We start from the raw sequence: 20,966 nt of genomic DNA, 5'->3' as shown, positions 1-20,966 counted from the left end.
CATAATCTGTGGATTTCATGAGGTGAACTGTAACCCAGAGCATTTAATGAAGGTGATTTCCCCTTTTTTTCATTCCTTGGAGATCTGTCTGGTCCACTGAGTAAAACACTCCTATTTTTATAAGTGATTCCTTTGTTACTTGTATTTATACAATCTACTATCAGGAACGAAGTTGCAGTTAGGACATTGATGTGAAATGGCCTGCTGTTGTTTTGCAACTAAAAGTGGATGAAAACATTAGCTAAAATTATTTTTGTCAACACAATTAAACTATGAAACTTTTTTTTTAATCAAGGCAGTATAAGTGCTGCCGTCTGGAATTCGGTAAAATATGGAGAGGCTTGAAGTCCTGTTGCTTTTTATTTTGAGGTAACCTGTGGATTTGTAACAGTTGGAAATATTTGTACGTTTTACAGCCAGATGTTCTGCAGGACTCTAAGTTCATCACATTGTATCTCACCATGCTGATCACATTCACAGACGCCTCAAGCTGGAAAATACTGAGGGGGAAAGGTCAGTGGCAAAATACATCTGGCAAAAGACACGTGGATAAGTACATGGATAGGAAAGGTTCAGAGGGATATTGGTCAAATGCAAGCAAATGGGACTAGCTTTGGGCACCTTGGTCAGCATGGGCAAGTTGGGCCAAAGGGCCTGTTTCCGTGCTGTATTAGACTTGACTTTGATCTGCTTTGTCATTGCAAATGTTGCTGATATCTAAGTTCAAACATGAAAAATTAACAATATGAACCAAAAATGTTGTAAATCCCCAGCAGGTCAGGCAGCATCTGAAGGAAGGAAAGAGTTGGCATTTCAGGTCGATGACATTTCATCAGAATATTGACCTGAAATGCCAACTCTGTTCCTATCACCACAGATGCTGCCGACCCGATGAGTATTTTTAATGTTTTCTGTTTCAATTGCTGATTTCCAGCATTAGCAGTATTTTACCTATAAAATGGGCACTTGGATAAAGCACAAGATGTGTGATGCCTGTAAAACTGTAATTTTAGTCCAGCATGAATCAAGAGTTTCAGAAGAAAATTGGAAAAATATATATTACATCAAAAAAAACTTGTGTGAACAAGGTCATACTTTGTGTTAAAGAATGTCATATTGTTTCTTACTTTGTTAACAAGGAGTAGAAGATAATGGTAACAACCACTTCTATTCCCACACAGCAAGTTCTTGATTTCAGTTCTGCGGATAGGGGAGCGCTTTGTGTAAAACAAGCAATTCCTCAGAAATATCAATTTAAAAAAAAGAACAGTAAATCCCCATCACCTGCCCAATTTCTTTGAGCCACAAGTTATTCTGAGGTACTGACACAAGTCCAATGGCTGAAAATGTGCAGGTGTAAGATTCCTATGCCCTCTAGTTTTTGGTTCCCTTTCCCTGGGAAAAAGACTCTGTGCATTCACCCTATCTATGCCTCTCATGATTTTATGCACCTCTAACAAGTCACCCTTCAGCCTCCTACATTCCAAGGAATAAATTTCTAGCCTGCCCAACCTCTCCCTATAACTCGGGCCCTCAAGTCCTGGGTACATTCTCGTAAACCTTGCACTCATTCCAGCTTAAAGACATCTTTCCTATAACACAAGGTGACCAAAACTATGCACGATACTCCCAAGTGCGGTCTCACCAGTGTTTTGTACAACTGCAATATAACATCCCAACCTTTGTACTCACTACTCTGACTCATAAAGGCCAGTCTGCCAAATGCTGCCTTCACCACCCTATCTATCTGTGACACCAATTTCAGCAAGCTATGTACTTGTGCACCTGGGTCCCTCTGTTTCACAACACTCCCCAGAGCCCTACCATTCACAGTATTAAGTCCTACCCTGGTTTGACTTCCGAAAATGCAAAACCTTGCACTTATTTAAATTGAAAGCCATTTGCCAATCCTCAGCCCACTTGCTTAACTGATCAAGATCGCCCTGTAATTTTTGATAACTTGCTTCACTGGTTACACTTCCTTCTATTTTAGTATCATCTGCAAACTTGCTAACCATGCCTTGACCTTTTGCATCAAAATCACTGCATAAATAATGAACAGTAAAGGTCCCAGCACTGATCCCTGTGACACACCACTAGTCACAGGCCTGCAGTCTGAGAAACAACCTTCCACTACCACCCTTCGCTTCCTACCATCAAGTGAATTAAGAATCCAGTTAGCTAGCTCTCCCTGGATCCCACACGATCTAATCTTCCAGACTAGCCTACCATGCCTTGCTAAAGTCCATACAAGCAATGTCGACTGCCCTGCCTTCGTTACCTCTTGGAAAAATCCAACAAATTTGTCAGATATGTTTTCTCGTCTAGTGCCCACACAAACAATTCCAGCAGAAGCCACTCGGGAATAATCAGCAGTGAGAATTCTGTTTGAAGTTCTTCTTTCTTTCCAAGGGCATTTGGGTCATTTTAATGTCCTGACCATCAGTTCTCCTAATTCAAGTATGTAGTTGAACTTCATGCAGAGTGCAGTACATTTCTCTAATTTGAACAATTGACAAATTCAATATAAATTAGATCATGTATATCCCTGTTTCTGTAAATCAGTTTATTTTCAACTTTTAACTACCTTTAAATGTAATTCGTTTGGAATAGAATAAAGATTTGGTGCTTCATTGAACTTGATGATCCATGTCACCAATGTCATTGATTTTTCTTGACGACAGGAGAAGCCCTGAGACCTGCCATGAACCATATTTGTGCTAACATCATGGGACATCTCAATCAAAAGGGATATTACACAGTCCTACAGGTATGTCCAAAAATTCAGCAAATCTTGCGTTTGAGGCCAATGTGCTGTTAATGTTTGGGTTGGGATTATCTGTTTCCTTAATGTGAGACAATATCTTTTGTTAAGCTACAATGCTTAATGACCAACAAGTATCCCAAAACATGTTGTTGGTGTTTAATGAGCAATGATTGGGCAGTTGATCTTAATGCAATAGCTTAAACTGGCTGATACCTCCATGTGTGAATAATTAAGACTCATTTTTACAGTGTATAACATTTGGATGTGGTGTAGCGAATCTTTACTTTCTTTTGTTGGTGGTGAAAACCAAGTTTCTTTATCCCTAGATATTGTTAACAAATGGGCTGGCAAGATCCAAACCATCTCTGTCCAAAGCCACTTTAACAGCCATTTTCACCCTTGCATTACGGTAAGAGAACTTGTTGAGCAAACATTGTATTTTCTGTTGCATCTTGTAAAGTTTCCTTAAAGATGCTAGTTAAGCTACAAAAATAAATTTCATTGATGCAGAACATTGATGCACAATCTTGAGGAGTTGCATGAACCATGCAATATTAAGCAGTTAATCAACTTACAGACACCATTTGGCACATGTTCTGCCTTTGTCATTGGTGCTTGTAATGCTGCCCATGGTCATTTCCAAGCCATTTCATCTTCATCCATGGCCCAGTGTCCTTCTGAATCTTTCTTTGCGGCCTGCATGGCTGTAGAGACGAGACCAAATCATCGTTCATGGTTACTTCCCCTCTTTTTCTTGCTCTTCAGCAAAAGGAGGCAGAGGAATGATATTAGGAAGTGGGCACATCCAGTCTCCTATCATAGAAATAAAACAGCTTTTTAAAATTTTTATTTTATCTTTCTTTATTCCTCTGTGGAACAATGCCTTTCTTGTAGTGGTGCCCAGTAACATTTACAGAGCTGCGAGGTAACGTTGCAGCTCTATAAAACTCTGGTTAGACCATACTCAGATTATTGTGTTCAGTTGTGATCACCTCATTGTAGGAAGGATGTGGAAGCTTTAGAGAGGGTGCAGAGGAGACTTACCAGGATGTGGCCTGGATTAGAGAAGATGTCGTATGAGGATAGGTTGAGTGAGCTGGGGCTTTTCTGTTTGGAGCAACAGAGGATGAGAGGAGACTTGATAGAGGTGTATAAGATTATGAGAGACATAGAGTGGACAGCCAGCACCTTTTCCTCAGGGCAGCAATGGCAAATACCAGAGGACATCCGTTTAAGGTGAGTGGAGGAGAGTTTAGGGGAGACGTCAAAGGTAGGTTTTTTTTACACAGTGTGGTGGGTGCCTGGAACACACTGCCGGGGGTGGTGGTAGAGGCTGATACAATAGGGACATTTAAAAGACTCTTAGATAGGCACATATAAGTAAGAAAAATGGAGGGTTTTGGGCTGTGTAGGAGGGAAGGGTTATATTGATCATGCAGTAGGTTTATATAGGTTGGCACAACATTGTGGGCCAAAGGGCCTGAACTGTGCTGTACTGTTCTATGTAAATCTGACAAAGGAATCATGGGTATGGACCTACACTTCACAAATCTCATGGAAATTGTTGGATCACTTCCAAATGTAGACTTTCAGCATGATGTGGAAATACTAAAATTTCATTTTATGCACCCTATTGTATCTTTCAGACATCTTAAAGAGCTTGTCACATAGGGAATCACTTCTGAAATGGAATGTTGGCAGGCACAGGTGCATATTGTGCACAGTGTGATCACACAAATAAAAGAATGACTTTTTTTGATGGTAATTGAGGATGTTATTTTGTCTGGATGTAGACTTTCCCACTTGTCTGTGCATGCAGACAAAACCTCAGCTGAATACTACAAGTTATCTGCTTGAAAAGGCTTGATATCATAATCCTGGTTTCCTTGGGAATTTGTTTGGGGGGGACTGACAGTTTATATTCTTTTTTTTCACTAGACCAGTGATTGCTGCACACTTCTCGGATAACCTGCTCCGTTCCTTTCTGCTGCACATCATGTCAGTCCCAGCACTGGTGACACATCTCTCTACTATAGTACCTGAGGTAAAACAGGTTCACAAGGAAATCTCTGCACATAACCTTGCGTCTGTTTGTATTGGTATAAATGAATGGTAGTGTTGCGGTTAGCGTAACGCTATTACAGCGCCAGCTACCCGGGTTCAATTCCAGCCACTGTCTGTGAGGAGTTTGTACGTTTTCCCCGTGTCTGCGTGGGTTTCCTCCGGGTGCTCCGGTTTCCTCCCACATTCCAAAGACGTACAGGTTAGGAATTTGTGGGCATGCTATGTTGGTGCCGGAAGCGTGGCAACACTTGTGGGCTGCCCCCAGAACATTCCATGCAAAGATGCATTTCATTGTGTTTCGATGTACATGTGACTAATAAATCTAATCTAATCATTACATTTTCCAAAAAAAGTCTTTCCAAGTCTTCCTTAAATTAGCAAGCTAATTTCTTTCAGTTTTCAAGTTCTTCAAAAGCATTTCTCTGCATTTGAATAAGGCAGCCCATCGGCAGACCACCATCAATTTCATTAATGTGCTAAGGGTATAAATGATGACGATAGTTAACAAATGGGTTCACCTGTTCTCCCCAATGCTCTCTCATAGGTGCAGCTTGTTTAAAAAAGATATCTTGCCTTTCACTTTCTCAACACTATTTACCTGAATCGATTGATTGGCAAGTGAAAGCGAATCATTTCTCTTTCTAGGTGCTTATCAGGTGGTATTCCATTTCTGGCATTTTCTATTTTAATTCCAAACTTATTATTTTTGATGAATTGCTGCATTGCAACTCCACGTTCAAGGCTCTTCGCCTCTCAGCCTACTTGCTAGTTAGTGTGTATTATTTTTCCAGATGGTAGTTACTTGGGTGCTATTTGAGAAAGCTGGAATCTATTTTACAGAATTTCCACAAAACAATATCATCAGTAAGTGAAAACTTAAAAATACTGAGGATGTTGTGAATAAAAACATGAAATCCTAGAAACACTCAGCAAGTCAGGCAAAAGCTGTGGGGGAGGAAGAAACGACATTAACATTGCAGTTTAAAACCCTTCGTCAGAGCTTGGTGCTTTGACCTGAAATGGTAACTCTGTTTCTCTTCCCATGGGTGCTGACTGACCTGCTGAGCCTTTCCAGCCACTTCTGTCTTTGCATCAATATCATCACCGAGTTCAGGAAAGAGGCTGTAACAAGAAGAGAATTGGCAGAAAATATTTTTAGTGCATCAACAACAAATCCTATAAAAATATTTAGGTAAATTTGAATTGTTTTGCATATTAAGAGAATGCATTTTGGGGAGAACATGAGCTGGGAGGAGAAAGCCAAGAGGCTCCAATGTGATTTAGACAAGTGATGGCAGATACAGTAAAACATCTGAATGTTGTTAGATTGGGAAAAGGAGTTGCAGTGAGACTTGGGTGTCCTTGTACACCAGTCAATGAAAGCAAGTGTTCAGGTGCAGCAAGCAATTAGGAAACAAATAATATGTTGGCGGTCTTCGCAAGAGAATTTTAATACAGGAGCAAGGATATCTTGCTGTACTTGTACAGGATCTTGATAAGCCCTCTTCTGGAGTTTTGTGTGCAGTCCTAGTCTCCTTATCTGAGGAAAATTGTTCTTGCCATGAAGGGCATGCAGTAAGATTTCTGGGATGAAAAGACCAGTGTATGGGAAGAGATTGGGTCAATTAGGCTTTTATCACTGGAGTTCAGAGGAATGAGGGGGAATCTAAGAGAAACGCAAAATTCTAACAGGATTGGACAAAGAGGGTGCTCCTGATGACTGGAGAGTCCAGAATCGGGGGTCACAGCCTCTGGATACATGGTATGCAATTTAGAACTGAGATTGGGATAAATTTCTTCACCCAGAGCATGGGTATCTCTGGAATCCTTTTCCTCAAAAGGCAGTAGAGGCCAAGTTATTAAATATTTCTTGTTCTCTAAGGGATATTGGGGACAAAGGTGGGAATGGGGTACTGAAGTGGATAATCAGCCTTAATCATATTGAACGGTGGAACAGATCTACGTGGCCTTCTGCTCCTTTATTTTTCTGTATAATATTTCTTATTGCTGAATAAACATAATGATGCTGGAGGAACTCAGCAGGCCAGGCGGCAATCGTGGAGAAAAGCAGGTGGTGAATGTTGACTGCCTGCTTTTCTCCACGGATGCTGCCTGGCCTGCTGAGTTCCTCCAGCATCATCGTGTTTTTCATCTAGATTCCAGCATCTGCCGTCCTTTGTTTCTCCATTTTTTGCCATTTAGAATGATTGGAAGTTTGTCTTCGAAAACTGTGGCTTGTTTCAATTAAATGCAGATTTTGTTTCCCACTTGAGAATAGTTTTCCTCTAGCATATGCCTTAGTTTCTGCTGACCCATTCAGTTTTGTTGTATTTCATTTCAAGATAGGTACATAGGCCTTTGCACAGTGTTTTAACAAGTGTTGCAGAGTTCAAGGGAATTGCTTTTGTTTTGCATTAGTCAGAGTGATTTGTGAGGATGTCGGAGCCGAATGAGGTGCAGTGTGAAAATACCTTTTAAAACATTGTTGCACCACGTACTCCTTTCCCCTAGATACTCTCTCAGTTCTCACCAGGCTTGAATTGTCTCTTTTTGTTTAGTGCATGTCTACGATCCATTCCCATGAGCTGCTACGAAAATTCATCCTGTTCTTAAGTCGAGATGAGCAGTGCAGTGATATCTGTGTGTGCTTGGAGGGAAGCCATACACTTTGTTTGCTGGGTGAGTGTTCCAGTGATATCTGCTTATTCAAGGTCATGCTTAAAATTTTGCTTTAATTTTGCAAAAGCTGTCTTTGTTTTATATTACTTGTGCAGATCCTTTAAAGAAAGCTGGGCTTGCCAAGTGCCCCAGTGCTCTTGGTTACTGAGTAGGCTCCTGTTTTCTCTGTTCTGAAATGAGAGAACATCTGGACTCACTTTTGTGTTAAATGATTGTGAAGATTTAAAAGCCAGGACTCTTAATTCACAGAGACCCAAGTTTAAATTTCCCTGTCTTATTTAGGCTGGAATAGCATAGTTGATCTTAGCATCTCGGGGGTATTCAGGAAGGAAAAAAACTCTTCTCGCTCAGTCAGTGATGTTTCGCTGGAAAACTGCTTGTGAATTATGATTTTTGTTATTGATATTGGTTTATTGTTGTTACTTGTACCAAGGTACAGTGAAAAATTTGTCTTGCATACCGATTGTACAGATCAATTCATTACACAGTGCAGTTACATTGGGTTAGTACAGAGTGCATTGAGGTAGTACAGGTAAAAACAATAACAGTACAGAGTAAAGTGTCACAGCTACAGAGAAAGTGCAGTGCAATAAGGTGCCAGGTCACAACAAGGTAGAGCATGAGGTCAGAGTCCATCTCATCGTATTAGGGATTGTCGTATTGTTGTTGAATTACCAGCTGGTTCTTGCTGGAGTTACTTATCAAACAATAGCCTAATGTATTCAGGGAAAGCAAGAAGAAAACGGAGGAGAGGTGAACTAAGTTTATCTTTGGATTCCAGAACAGAATATTCTTTGAATATTGACTCAAATGATTGTTAATTTTTAACTTTGGCTTTTTGTTTTAATTTAAATCTGCCCAACTGATCCAGGGAATCTAATTTATCTGGCCTATCTGTCTGAGAAGGTTTTGGAGGAGGAGACGAATCATTTTATCAGTGTGCTGACTGCCATGCTGTCATATTGCCAGAAATATGTATCGCAGAAGAAGTCTAACCTGACACACTGGCATCCAGTACTCGGCTGGTTCTCACAGACAGTTGACTATGGGTATGTGCTAGCGTTTATTGTCTGCACTGTTCAGTTGCATCAAGCTATTGTGGTGTTCATCTTTATGGTTTTCTTATCTTTGGTCCTTGACCTTTTGGATTTTTGCCATCCTCTGTACTGAAGGCATTCACACTATGTTGACCTAGGAGTTTGTGATGCTGAAATTGGGTGCGAAATATTGAAATCTCTAGCTCTGATGAGCATTATCTCAAAATCAAAATGTAACCAAAGATCCACATGAAATTTGAAAGCTTGGCCAATCTTACAATATGTGATTACTGTTGATTGTAATTAGTCTGACCACCTTGAAAATTCAGCTCATTTTCCTTTTGAGAACCAAATGCTTCAGTGAGTTAGGACTTTGTCATTTTATCTCCAGGCCTTGGTGTAAATCCATCCTACAAATGATCAGAATCAAATTTATTATCACTGACTTGTATGACGTGAAGTTTGTTTTGCGGCAGCAGTACAGTGCAAAGACATAAAATTACTATAAATTACAAAATAAATAGTGCAACTAAAAAGGAATAACGAGGCAGTGTTCATGGACCGTTCAGAAATCTGATGGCGAAGGGGATGAAGCTGCTCCTGAATCATTGAGTGTGGGTCTTCAGGCTCCTGTGCCTCCTCCCCTATGGTAGTAACGAGAAGAGGGCATGTCCTAGATGGTGAGGGTTGTTAGTGATGGATGCTGCCTTGAGGCACTGCCTCTTAAAGATGTCCATGATGGTGGATGAATGGAGCATTACCTTCTTTGTTGATTGTAAGAGTTGTAAGTGAAATGTATTCTGGCCACCTGAACACATGTAGTTGTTGGACTGAGTCCAAACTATTGCAGCATAATCTGGCACTAAATTCTGCCATTTCAATCAGTGATACCACAAGGACAGTTGATATGGGAAAAGCTAGTGCACAAACTTCTCAAACTGACACTTTTTTCATTCGAGAGAAACAGAAGGATAGATGATAGGATAAAATGGAAAATCTCGCAATGGTACGGTAGAAAATGTTCTACCGAAGTTGGGCAAAATCATTTTGTATGGAAACAGAAAACCAACTTTACTCTAAGCCTTGTTAAGAATGTTTATCTGTTTACCACTGGTGCTACTTCTGATGTACAATTGCCTGTTGTTGGCTTTGAATAAAAAAACGTGCCAAATGTTCTTGCAGTGTTAACATTAATGAGCATCATGGTTAAAACTTCAGTTTTTACTTAATTTGCAGTATGGTTTCAATTTAAAATGACCATTAAAAATGTTTTAATTGTATGTGTGTTGAGGGTAACTCTGAGTGTTTCATTGTGCATCCTCTTAGGATGAATGAAGCGATGCCACTAGTCACCAGGCAGTTGCAGTACCTGTGGAGTGTCCGGGTCATTCGCATGTTGTTTCATAACGTGCTGAGCAAGAAATTAACTGAAGTTCAAGACATGGTGCATACACCTGCTCAGTTCTCCAGTTCTTCAAATAACATTCAGGTCAAAAGTAAGCATGTTTTAGATTGTTACTGAGAAGCGCAATTCTGAAGGATTGTTGAAAATCAAACAAAAAAAAACAGCTGCTGGAAATGTGAAGTAAAATAGACGATGCTGGAAACACTCAGGTCAGGTAGAATTGTGGAAAGAGAAATAATGTCTCAGGGAAGAGGCCCTTCACCAGGACTGAAGGATTGTTGCCTCCCAACTCTCCAGCTTCATCCCTATGAGGGCTCAGTGCATGTCTGAATTACTCAATGTGACATGGGACTTATTTGATATAACTTGAAGCACTATGATTGGCCTGCACATTCTTGGACTGTAGATACTGGTTCAGAAACATTGTGGTTAGATTTCCGAACTGGCTTCCAGAGACTTGGACTTTTGATCTGGAGACATGAATTTAAACCTCATGATGGCAATTGGGTATTAAATGAGGAATTGAATAAAGATCAGTAATTTAAAAACAAGAAGAACAATGTTGGCTCTGAAACTACTAGATTTGTCCTTTATTTAAAAAAAAAACTCAACCAGTTGAATAATGTCCTTTAGAGAAGAAAACCTGCTTTCAATATCCTGCCTGACCCATATTCCAGATGTGACTGATAATCCCTAGTGATATAACCAATGTGATTGATTCTTAAGTATCCCCTGATATGGCCAAGTCTCTATTCGGACAAAAAATGGTGGTGGAGGCACATCCATTGAACAAATAAAAAAAGTGATCTTTTGGCGGGAAGTGAGAATATATAATTGAGTAATATTATCTAACTATTACCTGGGCTTTTGTTTCCTCACCATCTAGTCGGTATAGCAGGTTGCAACACACTCCTTTCATATCTAGGATGTGAGTTTGAAAGCAACCTAGTCTGTCCTTTTCTGTACCGGTGAAGTTTCTGTAACTGAAATGAATTTGGAAAAGTACTTCCCTCCCCTCCCATTCCATCCCCATACCCTCCCACCAGAAGCATTGGGACAGGCCTTAAGGGAGTGCACAATATGAATTGTTAACTTTTTTTATGCAGTGAGATTTCACACACTCATTTGATGTGGAATGTTTAGTTTATGGTAATTTGTATTTTTGCATGGTGGTCAAGTGAATGCTTAGATAGGTATGAGAGTAAGGCAAGGATGGTGTCAGGAGACTTGGGGTTGCATTTACTGCTACTGCCATTTAAGTTCATCAGCATCCCTGGAAGAAAAGCATTTTCTAGGTTGCTTCCTCATGTTTCTGCTTCTCAGTTGCTGTATAGCTGACAGCAGGGGCAGTCCTTGCATGTTAATGAGATTGTCCACTGTATGTTGCATATATTTAAAAAAAGATTCTACACAGAGCTCTGCAAATACTGATGGGCTCTGCCTAAGCAGTCCGTGCCCTTCTATGATCCAGTGTTCATCAATAAGTGAGCATAAAAGGAACAAAAATGGTTTAACTTTTGTTGTAGATCTCTTCAAACGAGCTTCCAAAAGTCAGCATCCATGCGGAACATTCTGAAACCAGTTGGAGGGAAGCGTGTGGACTCTCCTGAGGTGCAAAAAGTCTGCAGTATCTGTGTGTTGTATCAGACAGCACTGACCACACTCACCCAGATTCGACTCCAGATTCTCACTGGTTAGTCATGTTCTGTGTTTGTGGTGAACCTGTAAACTTCTGGTTTGGCAGAGCACAAGTAAGATATTTTTCAAATGCAAAATGCACCACTTAAAACTAGAATTTTTTTTTACTTTCTATAAAATCTGGGATGCAATCGAGCTTAATCACTTTATTCCTTCACTTTTAAGGTTAGCACCAGACATGATATTTATTTTCTATATTGATGATTAATGCTACTTGTAGATAAAATACATCAATCGTAAATGGGGAAATGGATATAATAAAGTTGTGATTTTTTTTTCTCCCCCACACAAGTCTCTAATGATAATTGAATGAGCATTCACAGCTCTTGTATCCAGGGATGAATTCCTTATTATGAATGATTGTACTTCTTTGTTTCAGGGTTAACGTATTTAGATGACTTGTTGCCCAAGTTGTGGGCATTCATTTGTGAGCTGGGGCCCCAAGGGGGCTTGAAGCTATTCCTTGAGTGCCTAAACAATGACACCGAGGAATCCAAGCGGCTTCTTGCAATGCTGATGTTGTTTTGTGACTGCTCGCGGCACCTTATCACGTAAGTTAATCTGAGTTTGATTAAGTGCGGTTTATAGTGTGGACCTTAAAGCTTCATTTAAAAGGGAACAAAGGTGAAAGCTCAGGATTTTCTGCTCCATATATTCTGAGGTTTTATAGTACTTGGAAAATTATGACTACTGTTCTTAATATAAAAATTGTTCTTGCCAGCATGGTGCAAGATGGGGAACTGTTCATAACTGGCCACTGTATTGACATGATCAATGAGAAGCAGTCCCTTGCATTCTCTATATTACAAAGACCTGGTATCCAAACTTTAAATCAGATTTATAGCCGCAATTGAGCTACACATTCTCAACAAAGGATTTTGCACTCTCAATACAAGTACTGTTGTCTCGTCTTCTCATGAAGTTTGAGTGACCACATAGTGCTGCAGCTTTCGTTTGTATGATTGAAATTGCTGATTTTGGGAATCGTGGGTCCCAAGCAACGAGGCTGTGCTGCCATAAAGGGTGAGAGATTTTGTTGAACTAAGATCTTTCAAGCTGATATTTACTTGTGCATTGCTTCTGTGGCATATCCACCTTTGATGATAAATTTGACTCTAGTGCCATACTGAAAAATATTTTGTATATACCTCTGATTTTTTTTTCTTGATGTTATCACAGTTACAATATTAGAAATGACCCTTTGATCCATGGAGACCACACTGGTAAATGCACGAATCCCATTTCTCTATTACTTACTGTGTCCATCCATTAGTCTTTCAGTTTCTTAGACTGGGATGGTTAACTGCAAATGCAATAATGCATCTTGCTTCCATGCCTTTTGCAGATAAACATAGTAATATATTGAATCAGTTGCCATAATTATGCACAGTTCTTGGTGAAGCAATATAGTTAGCTACTTTGCTAATTAAAGTGAAGAGTTCCATTCTAAAAAATGTCTTTATTGAAAGGGCTTTTGGTATAGAACCGGAAATGTTCAGAAAGAAAGGCATGGATTTACACATCCCCCTTTCGCAATCTGCGAATATCTAAGTGATTCATAACCAACTAAGCAGAGTCTTAAGCATTGCAACTTATGTAGGCAAACAAGACAGTCCTATTTCACAGCACCGTCACACAAGCAGCGAGTTTCAGATTAGTTTATTGTCATGCACACCAAGGTGTAATTAAATTCCTTGCTGTGTGGAGCTCAGAGTAAATGGTATACATGTAATAATAAACTGATGAGTGCAAAACAACAGAATGCTGCAAAAATTATAGTGCAAGAAGAAATACTGAAGTGACAATAATGGAATGAGCAGATTTTGTACTTAATGATGTTGGTTGAGAGACAACCATCGGCCAGGACATTGGGGAGAACATCTCTGAATTTCAAATAGTGCCATTTGATGCACCTGAGAAAGCAAATGGGATCTTGGTTTAAGTTTCCATTCAAAAGATGACACCCTCTGTGTGGCACTCCATCAGTATTATTTTGGAAATAAAACCTAACTCCATGCCTACTAGGAATGACCATAATAATTCAATTTTTATTCCTCATCTTTGGGAATATTTATTGATCTTGTTAACATCTGAATTCTTGAGAAATAATTAAATTTGTGTTTTCCATGGTAGGTGTTACTACTGATATGTACTGGGAAGTAAAATATAATTTGTTTAATTTAATAGTTCCCCTTCTTTGCTTTGCTTTCCTCCTCTGGAACCCCAACCAAACTCGTGTTGTTCTTTCTCGTTTGTTTTGAATAATTAATTCCTAATGTCATTATTACAGGATTTGGATGACATTGAAGGTGTATGAGGAGCAAGTATCATTTAAACTGGAAGAGCTGGTCACCATCTCCTCCTTCCTAAATAGCTTTGTATTTAAAATGATTTGGGATGGCATACAAGGTAAGTTGACTCGCATAATATTAGTAATTGTAACTGGTTTATCTTCGTGGCTGACTAGCTAAGTTTGTGGAAACACTGGAGCTTTCAATTTGAGCATCAGAGTGTGAAGAACATATTTATTTTATTTTACACCTGCTGCTCAAATATATGAGGAGGAGGGCTTCTGAAATTTGGCATTGAAGGGCCTGTGTTTGCTTTATAATTTAAAGATTATTAATTAAAAGTGCTTCGGGCAAAAGCAAACTTTTAATTAACATTAGTAACTAGTAGAAAACACTGCTGACTGCGTACAAATTGAATGGAAGGTGAGGGACAAAGGTGTTATTTGCAGCATTGGACTACTTGTGCTCCCAGATCACCCAGACTACTTTGAAAGATGAACAGAAGTGCAACATAAAAAGCTGCTGCTGCCCCTTTTTTTAAAAAGTGCTCTGTTCCAGCCAGTCCCAAAAAGTAAAGAGAAACCTCTTCTGGAACAATGCAAATAAATGTCAGAGTCGACACACTGAAAATTATCCCGGCACAGCTCAAATTTGCCATGTTCTTAGACACAAAAAGATCATTGTCTAACTTTCCTCAATATATGAAATGTATGTAAGTATATAAATTGAACATAATCACTATTTTGTCTGATGGATTTGACATAAAAGTTGATCCTTTCACACCTGCTATGTGTTGGTGAGGGAGAGGGGGAGAAAAGCTTAAAGTTATAAATTGGGAGAATTCTAGATGAAGTGATTTGTTTTGTATTTGTAGAAAATGCAAACGGGGAGCAACTGGAGCTGTTCCATTCTGTTCATGGGTGGTTAATGACTCTGTATGAGCGAGACTGCCGACGACGCTTTGCTCCTGAGGATCACTGGCTGCGCAAGTGAGTGAATAATACTCGTAACACAGTCACTAGAAGAGCAATGCCCTTGCCTGCAATGACATGGGCTGCAACCAGACTCTCGCAAGGCTTTTCCTGTTCACAGTTTGCTGGTAGGCAACCGGTTAAAAATGTGATAGGTTTGATATTTGGAAAATAAAATCACTTGGGTACTTAAAGCTCATTAATAAAATAAGCTATAAGAATTGTTCACTGGCAAAATGGTGCCAGAAAAACGATTAACTTGGGATGGTTATACTTCGGAAAAACGCAGTATGTAAATGTGAGATGTGAAGAAAAAAAGTTATTTTTGGTAGCAGCTGTGCACTGTACCCCCACTTCAGAAATTCTGTTCCATTAAAATCATTAGAACCAAACGTTTGAAGTTAGGTACAATACACAGCCTTTGTACAATTTCACATCTGTTGGTGTAGTAGTTTCCTTCTAGGCACAAAAACTGGACCTCTAGCAGGCAGACCATTGATTTGCACTAAGTTAATTCCAAATTTTAGAATTCAAAAATTTAAGAACTGTTGAATATTCTTTCCTGTGACTAATTTTTTTTATTCTGTATAAACAATTGTTTACTGGCTTGACATTTACAGATTACAATCTGGTGATAAAGCTGCCACAGGATTTTTGGTGAAGGGTTATAAATATTTGGAGCACTTACTTTGACAATGAAGGAGTGGTTGTGGAACCATTTCTAGTGCTGTTTGCCAAAGTAACCGGCATGTGATGGTTTTGTTTCTAATGGAAACACTAAAACTGAAGTCACTGGGAGTGGACGTGAAACTCTCCATTGGCTGGAATCACAACTGGAAGTTGGTTGTGCTTGTTTGCAATCGATCATCTAGATCCCTAGGGCTAGTTTACCAGGCTCAAACAATTCAGCAGTTTCACCAATGGCCTTCTCTCTGCATAAGATCAGAAGGGTGCAATCATCAGTGAAAATTCCCTAATGTTCAATTCTAATCTCAATGCCTTGGATACTATAGCAGCTACTGCCTGCATGCGGCAAATTTCAGGGTGAGGTGCACACGTAGGCTGATAAGTGGCAAGTATATTTACACTGCAAGTGTGTGTCTAACCATGAACCCATACTTTCCATGGCCCCACCATCAGTGCCATTGGCTAAAACTGAACTGGCTTAGCCCATGTACTGAAGATGCATGAAGAAGTCATAGGGTGAATGTCCTGTGGTGAGTGATTCCGATCCTAGCTCCCAAATCCTTTCTAAGTCTCCAAGGTACAGTTTAGTGAAATGCTTTGCACTTGCCTGGATGAGTGCACCTCCAGCAACACTCGGAGCTCAGCACAAGCCAGTATAAAGCAGTCGGATCAGGTTAATTGACAGTGCATCCACCACCGTAAAGGCCATTCTATTCATCACTGGTGCACTGGGCTGCAATGTGTGCCATCTACAAGAGGCACTGCAGGACCTCGCTGAAACTTCTTTGTTAATGCTTCCCTAACCCATGACCTCCACCACCTAGAAGAACCCAAACGGAAATGTGATTCATACATGGTTATGAGAGAAGTTAAAGATAGCATTAACTCAAAGGAAGAGAAGAGTAGACTGTTTAAGAAGAATGTTTTCACACAGATGGTGGTTAACCCTTGGAACTCTCTACCATGGATGACTGTGGAGGCTCAGTTGTGTTCATTCAAGAGGTCAATAGATTTCTGGATGTTAAGGGATATAGGGACGGTGTTGAAGAATGGCACTGAGATAGAAGATCAGCCGTGATCCTGATAAATAGCAAAGCACTCTCAAAGGACCAAGTGGCCTCCTGCTCCTATTCTTATGTTCTTAGAAGAATAAAGGGAGCAGTTAAGCAGGATCACCATCTTCTACAAATTTGTCTCCAGCTAGCACATCACCTTGACTTGAAAATATATTGTAGTTCCGTTGTCAGTAGGCACTATATCTGGAACTCCCTTCCCAAAAGCACTGTAGAAACACCTTCACCAGACAGATGCAAAGGTTCAAGACAGTGGTTCATGCCACCTTCTGAAGGACATTTTAGGCTTGCAAAATAAACGTTGGCATTGTCAGTGAAGGCATGTAAGTGAATTTTTAAAATATATTTCCTTTAAGTTACATCTTTTAAAATCAAAATATGGTTTGAATGATCATTCAATTTCTTAATAGTGGCATGCTGATGGAGGTTGGCTGCTATGCTTGCCATCTTGGTGGCAATCAGTTTGAAGTGCTTTGAAATAATTTTTTTATGACATATTATTAAGAATTCTGCGCTATTTTAAAGGGATGTGTAATAATTACTCTTTAATTTATAAAAATTATGGAATTGTTGACAAATGTTTAAGGAGTCCCTGTAGACACAATTTTAAGTACAAAAATTCACCATGTCATTTTTTTTGAGGCGGGACACTTGCAATCCCAAGATGATTCAGTGTTTATTAATGAAGATATTTTTGCTTTTTGTCATGAACCATTTATTGAATTGAATTGCAGATATCTGAATAAACAATCCCTTCCTTGAGTTGGCTGATATCGTTACCAATTGATTTTCCGTGTACAGAGTTTCTCCTAATACTACAACATTTCCAGAGATTTTGAAACACTTTAAATTGAGCTGTCCCTCTTTTTCTTAAAGGGACTTGAAACCCAGCTTGATATTATCCAGGATTTGGATAAAGGGAGGAAGAGAGCCCAGTTACTATTGCAGTACATCCCTCATACTATTCCACATAAAAACGTAAGTACCATTGCAAATGATGGACTGTATAGAGAATTCTATTTAACTGAATAGCCCATCTAATAACTTAATCTGGCAGATGGTAACATTGTGATTCACTTAAATAAGTCTACAAGTTCACCTAAACCAAGAAAAATAACATTAGCAAGTAAGTACATAGCTCGTTTTAAGTCTTCGCTTACATGAGCTATACATTTGTTCACTAATGAATATGTATAGTGCAAACTGTGTTATCTGTGCCAGTGGAGGTGCTCTTTCTGGTGGACATGGAAAGTTGTATGATGATCGCATGTTCCAAATTTTTATTTGTTGCATTTGGCAAAATCTTAAGTATGGGAATGAAGAAGTGGAACACAACAAAAGAAACGCTAGTGGTCAGGAAAAAAAAACAATTTGCTGCCTTTTCCTTCAAATTGTCAAATATTTAATTGTATATTTACTACATAAGAAAATCCTATCACAACCCTTTTTGGTCTGTGACAATTTTAATTTATCTACCATGATGGTTTTCTACAAATATGTTTAATAAAGAGTTAATAAAGTGAGAAATGACCTATAGAAAGTGAGTACGGGGAATTAATAATGGAAATAAGGAGAGGGTCACTGAATTATAAAGGCATTTTACTCTGTAGAGAAATAGAAATAACACCAGAAATAGCTGGAAAATGGGAATTGGGAGTCATAGAGTAATACAGCACAAAAACAGGCCCTTCGGCCTAACTCGTCTGTGCTGACTAAGATGCCCATCATCCCATTAGCTGCATTTGACCCATATCCCTTTTAACCTTTGCTATCCATGTACCTGTCCAAATGTTGTCATTGTACCTGCCTCAACCACTTCATCTGTCTATAACTTGTCCACGCTTTTTGTTCTTTCTTTAGAGGGTGCTGCTTTTTCGGAATATGGTTACAAAGGAGAAGGAGTCACTAGGATTGGTGGAGACGAGTTCTGCATCCCCTCACGTCATCCATGTAACAATCCGCAGATCCCGAATGCTTGAGGTACTTAGGTTTGGGTGGAGATTAGTGCTTTAATGCATAGGAAGATTAATGGTCCCATTCTTGGGCACTTTTTTCCCCTCCTGGTTTGCAGATATAATAGAGATTGAGACTTTTCCTCAAATTTTCTCAGAAAATTCTGAATTTTTCTACTCATCCTATTGTTACGGACTCAGTGAAAGTCCCTTTAAGATAGTGAGTGTGTGTGTACGTGTGTGTGGGGCGTGCTTATGTCAATAGAAGGTAAAGGACGTAATGACGTTGTTGAAGAAGTTAGAAGGAGAGAGAGAGAGAGAAGGGAGAGATACACCAGCCTGCTAGTGTTCTCTATCGATGGATGAGAAACAATAACTGTGTTTGCCACTGAAATCCATGTATGGAAGTTGGAAGTAATCCGGTGGAGTTCACTTTGTTGCTGACCTGTAGAAGGAAAACAGGTATTTGTGTGGACGACCAGGATTCGGATGCTTTTCGGGGTGAGGAAGTCACTACCGAGTAAACACTGAAGTGTCGTTTGGGTTCCATCGTGGAACATTTGGATTTCATATTTACTCTTTCTATGTTTCTCTACGTCTATGTCTTATCTTCAGACACCGGCGGTTGTTGAAGAAGCCCTTGCTCATGTTTCACCTTATGGCTTGCGGAACTGAACTTTAAGAACCATTCTGGAACTGGGAGTTTTGGACTTTGTCACACACACACAACGAGTTTAGTTTTGGGGTTAACGTTCGAGGTTTAACATTTTTGAATTCTAACATACTAACATTTTTACTTTTATTTTATGTATTATCATAAGTAGTAATTAATAAAATAGTTTTTAACACTGAATCATGCTCAGTGTGTTTCTTTTGTTGCTGGTTCGTGACACTATATCCCAAATTCCTCTGGATTTGTTTGTTTAATATAAACTGGCTCTGGTATAAGTTGCAGAGGCTTGTTCTTTCTTCCCCTGCCTGGCTTAATGCACTTGCAGTGTTGAAACTCAAAAATGCACATTTACAAGTTTTTCTGCCCAAAAAGAAATGGTGGTCACTGTCCTACTATGTTTGTCATACAGTTACAGGCTTTCAGTTACGATAGTGCCAATCCAAAGTCTTTGCTAGTCTCCTACATTAGTCTTTATGCTCATGAATTTCAGTTCTGGCAGTCTCCCAGAGAATAGACATAAGTGCAGAAAGCCACAATTGAAAGAGTAGTGGGACACAGATAGTTCCCAGATAATGGCTGCTTCCCTGTGCAAGATCTGGAAGCTCAGTAACAGGTATTGTCACATCTCTCTGCCATTGCTAAAGCAGTGGGACTCAGTTAATCTAACACACTTGAGACTTTGGTGTCAGATTTTCTGGACTATTGGATGTTGTTCATATAATACCCCCACACACTTTTAATTCACACTTTTTTTGGATGTTACACAGTATTATAATGAATTCTCCAATGAACCCAATGAGTTAAAGATAGCATGGGAAACATCACCACCTGGTGAGCCAGATGGCAAACCATTAAGATTTCTGAATAATTAGATAGCAGATTATCAGAGTTTTAGTTGATAGCCAAAAGTGTGTTTGCCCATGGGTTTTTTTGAGTTCTCTTGCAAAATAGTAAAACAAATCCTGATTCAAATCTTAGTTATTGCTTATTTCATACGTGGACATCAGTGAAAGAGCTTATTGATTCATAAGCATCTATCTACATATTTACAAGAATTGTTGTTTTCATGCCATTTTGGTTGAATAATTTTGTTCATACTTCTGATTGGATTCTGTATCTTGATTTGTATAAGTAATCTAGGCTGAAACTTTGAGGTGCTGATGTGATATGTATGTTTTACGTGCAACTTGAGGCTTTTTCTATTGCTCTAGTGGCTGTAAAATATACCATGACAATAGACAAAGTGAGGGAGTTCTTCTAGTGTCCTGTTGTAACATCAAATCCTCAGCAGTACCATCCAGACAAATAACTAGTCATTGCTGTTTGTGAGACTTAATAAAAATTGTTGCTGTAGTTGCATTCCCAAACAGAAACTTGATAGGAAGAGCTTCAAATAAAAAGTTGTTTCAATAAAGTTGTTCTTCATTGCCTCTCTAGTAATGAGGTGACAGCTGAGATATCCTATTTGTGTTTCCAGGATGGATATGAACAATTGCGGCGGTTACCTGTTAACACAATGAAAGGAGTCATTAGAGTGAAATTTGTGAATGATCTTGGAGTAGATGAAGCTGGAATTGATCAGGATGGTGTCTTCAAGGAATTTTTAGAAGAAATCATCAAAAAGGTCTTTGACCCTGCTCTGAATCTCTTCAAGGTAACCAGTGTTTGA

General features: G+C 39.3%; 1 protein-coding gene across 1 annotated transcript in view; it reads left to right on the top strand.

Moving 5' to 3' along the window:
* ube3b (ubiquitin protein ligase E3B) overlaps nucleotides 1–20,966 on the top strand; it is a 44,484-nt gene that overhangs the window by 12,751 nt on the left and 10,767 nt on the right. The window contains 16 exon segments of the mRNA XM_052032343.1: nucleotides 417–513; nucleotides 2,685–2,770; nucleotides 3,094–3,176; nucleotides 4,706–4,811; nucleotides 7,390–7,510; nucleotides 8,382–8,559; nucleotides 9,874–10,043; nucleotides 11,479–11,490; nucleotides 11,493–11,645; nucleotides 12,030–12,201; nucleotides 13,941–14,059; nucleotides 14,816–14,930; nucleotides 17,549–17,567; nucleotides 17,570–17,650; nucleotides 18,533–18,652; nucleotides 20,775–20,951. Of these exon segments, the coding sequence (XP_051888303.1) occupies nucleotides 417–513; nucleotides 2,685–2,770; nucleotides 3,094–3,176; nucleotides 4,706–4,811; nucleotides 7,390–7,510; nucleotides 8,382–8,559; nucleotides 9,874–10,043; nucleotides 11,479–11,490; nucleotides 11,493–11,645; nucleotides 12,030–12,201; nucleotides 13,941–14,059; nucleotides 14,816–14,930; nucleotides 17,549–17,567; nucleotides 17,570–17,650; nucleotides 18,533–18,652; nucleotides 20,775–20,951 (1,809 nt within the window).

The sequence above is a fragment of the Pristis pectinata genome, chromosome 17 (assembly GCF_009764475.1).
Source record: "Pristis pectinata isolate sPriPec2 chromosome 17, sPriPec2.1.pri, whole genome shotgun sequence".
Taxonomy (NCBI): domain Eukaryota; kingdom Metazoa; phylum Chordata; class Chondrichthyes; order Rhinopristiformes; family Pristidae; genus Pristis; species Pristis pectinata.
This window is presented reverse-complemented; position numbering and strand designations above follow the sequence as displayed.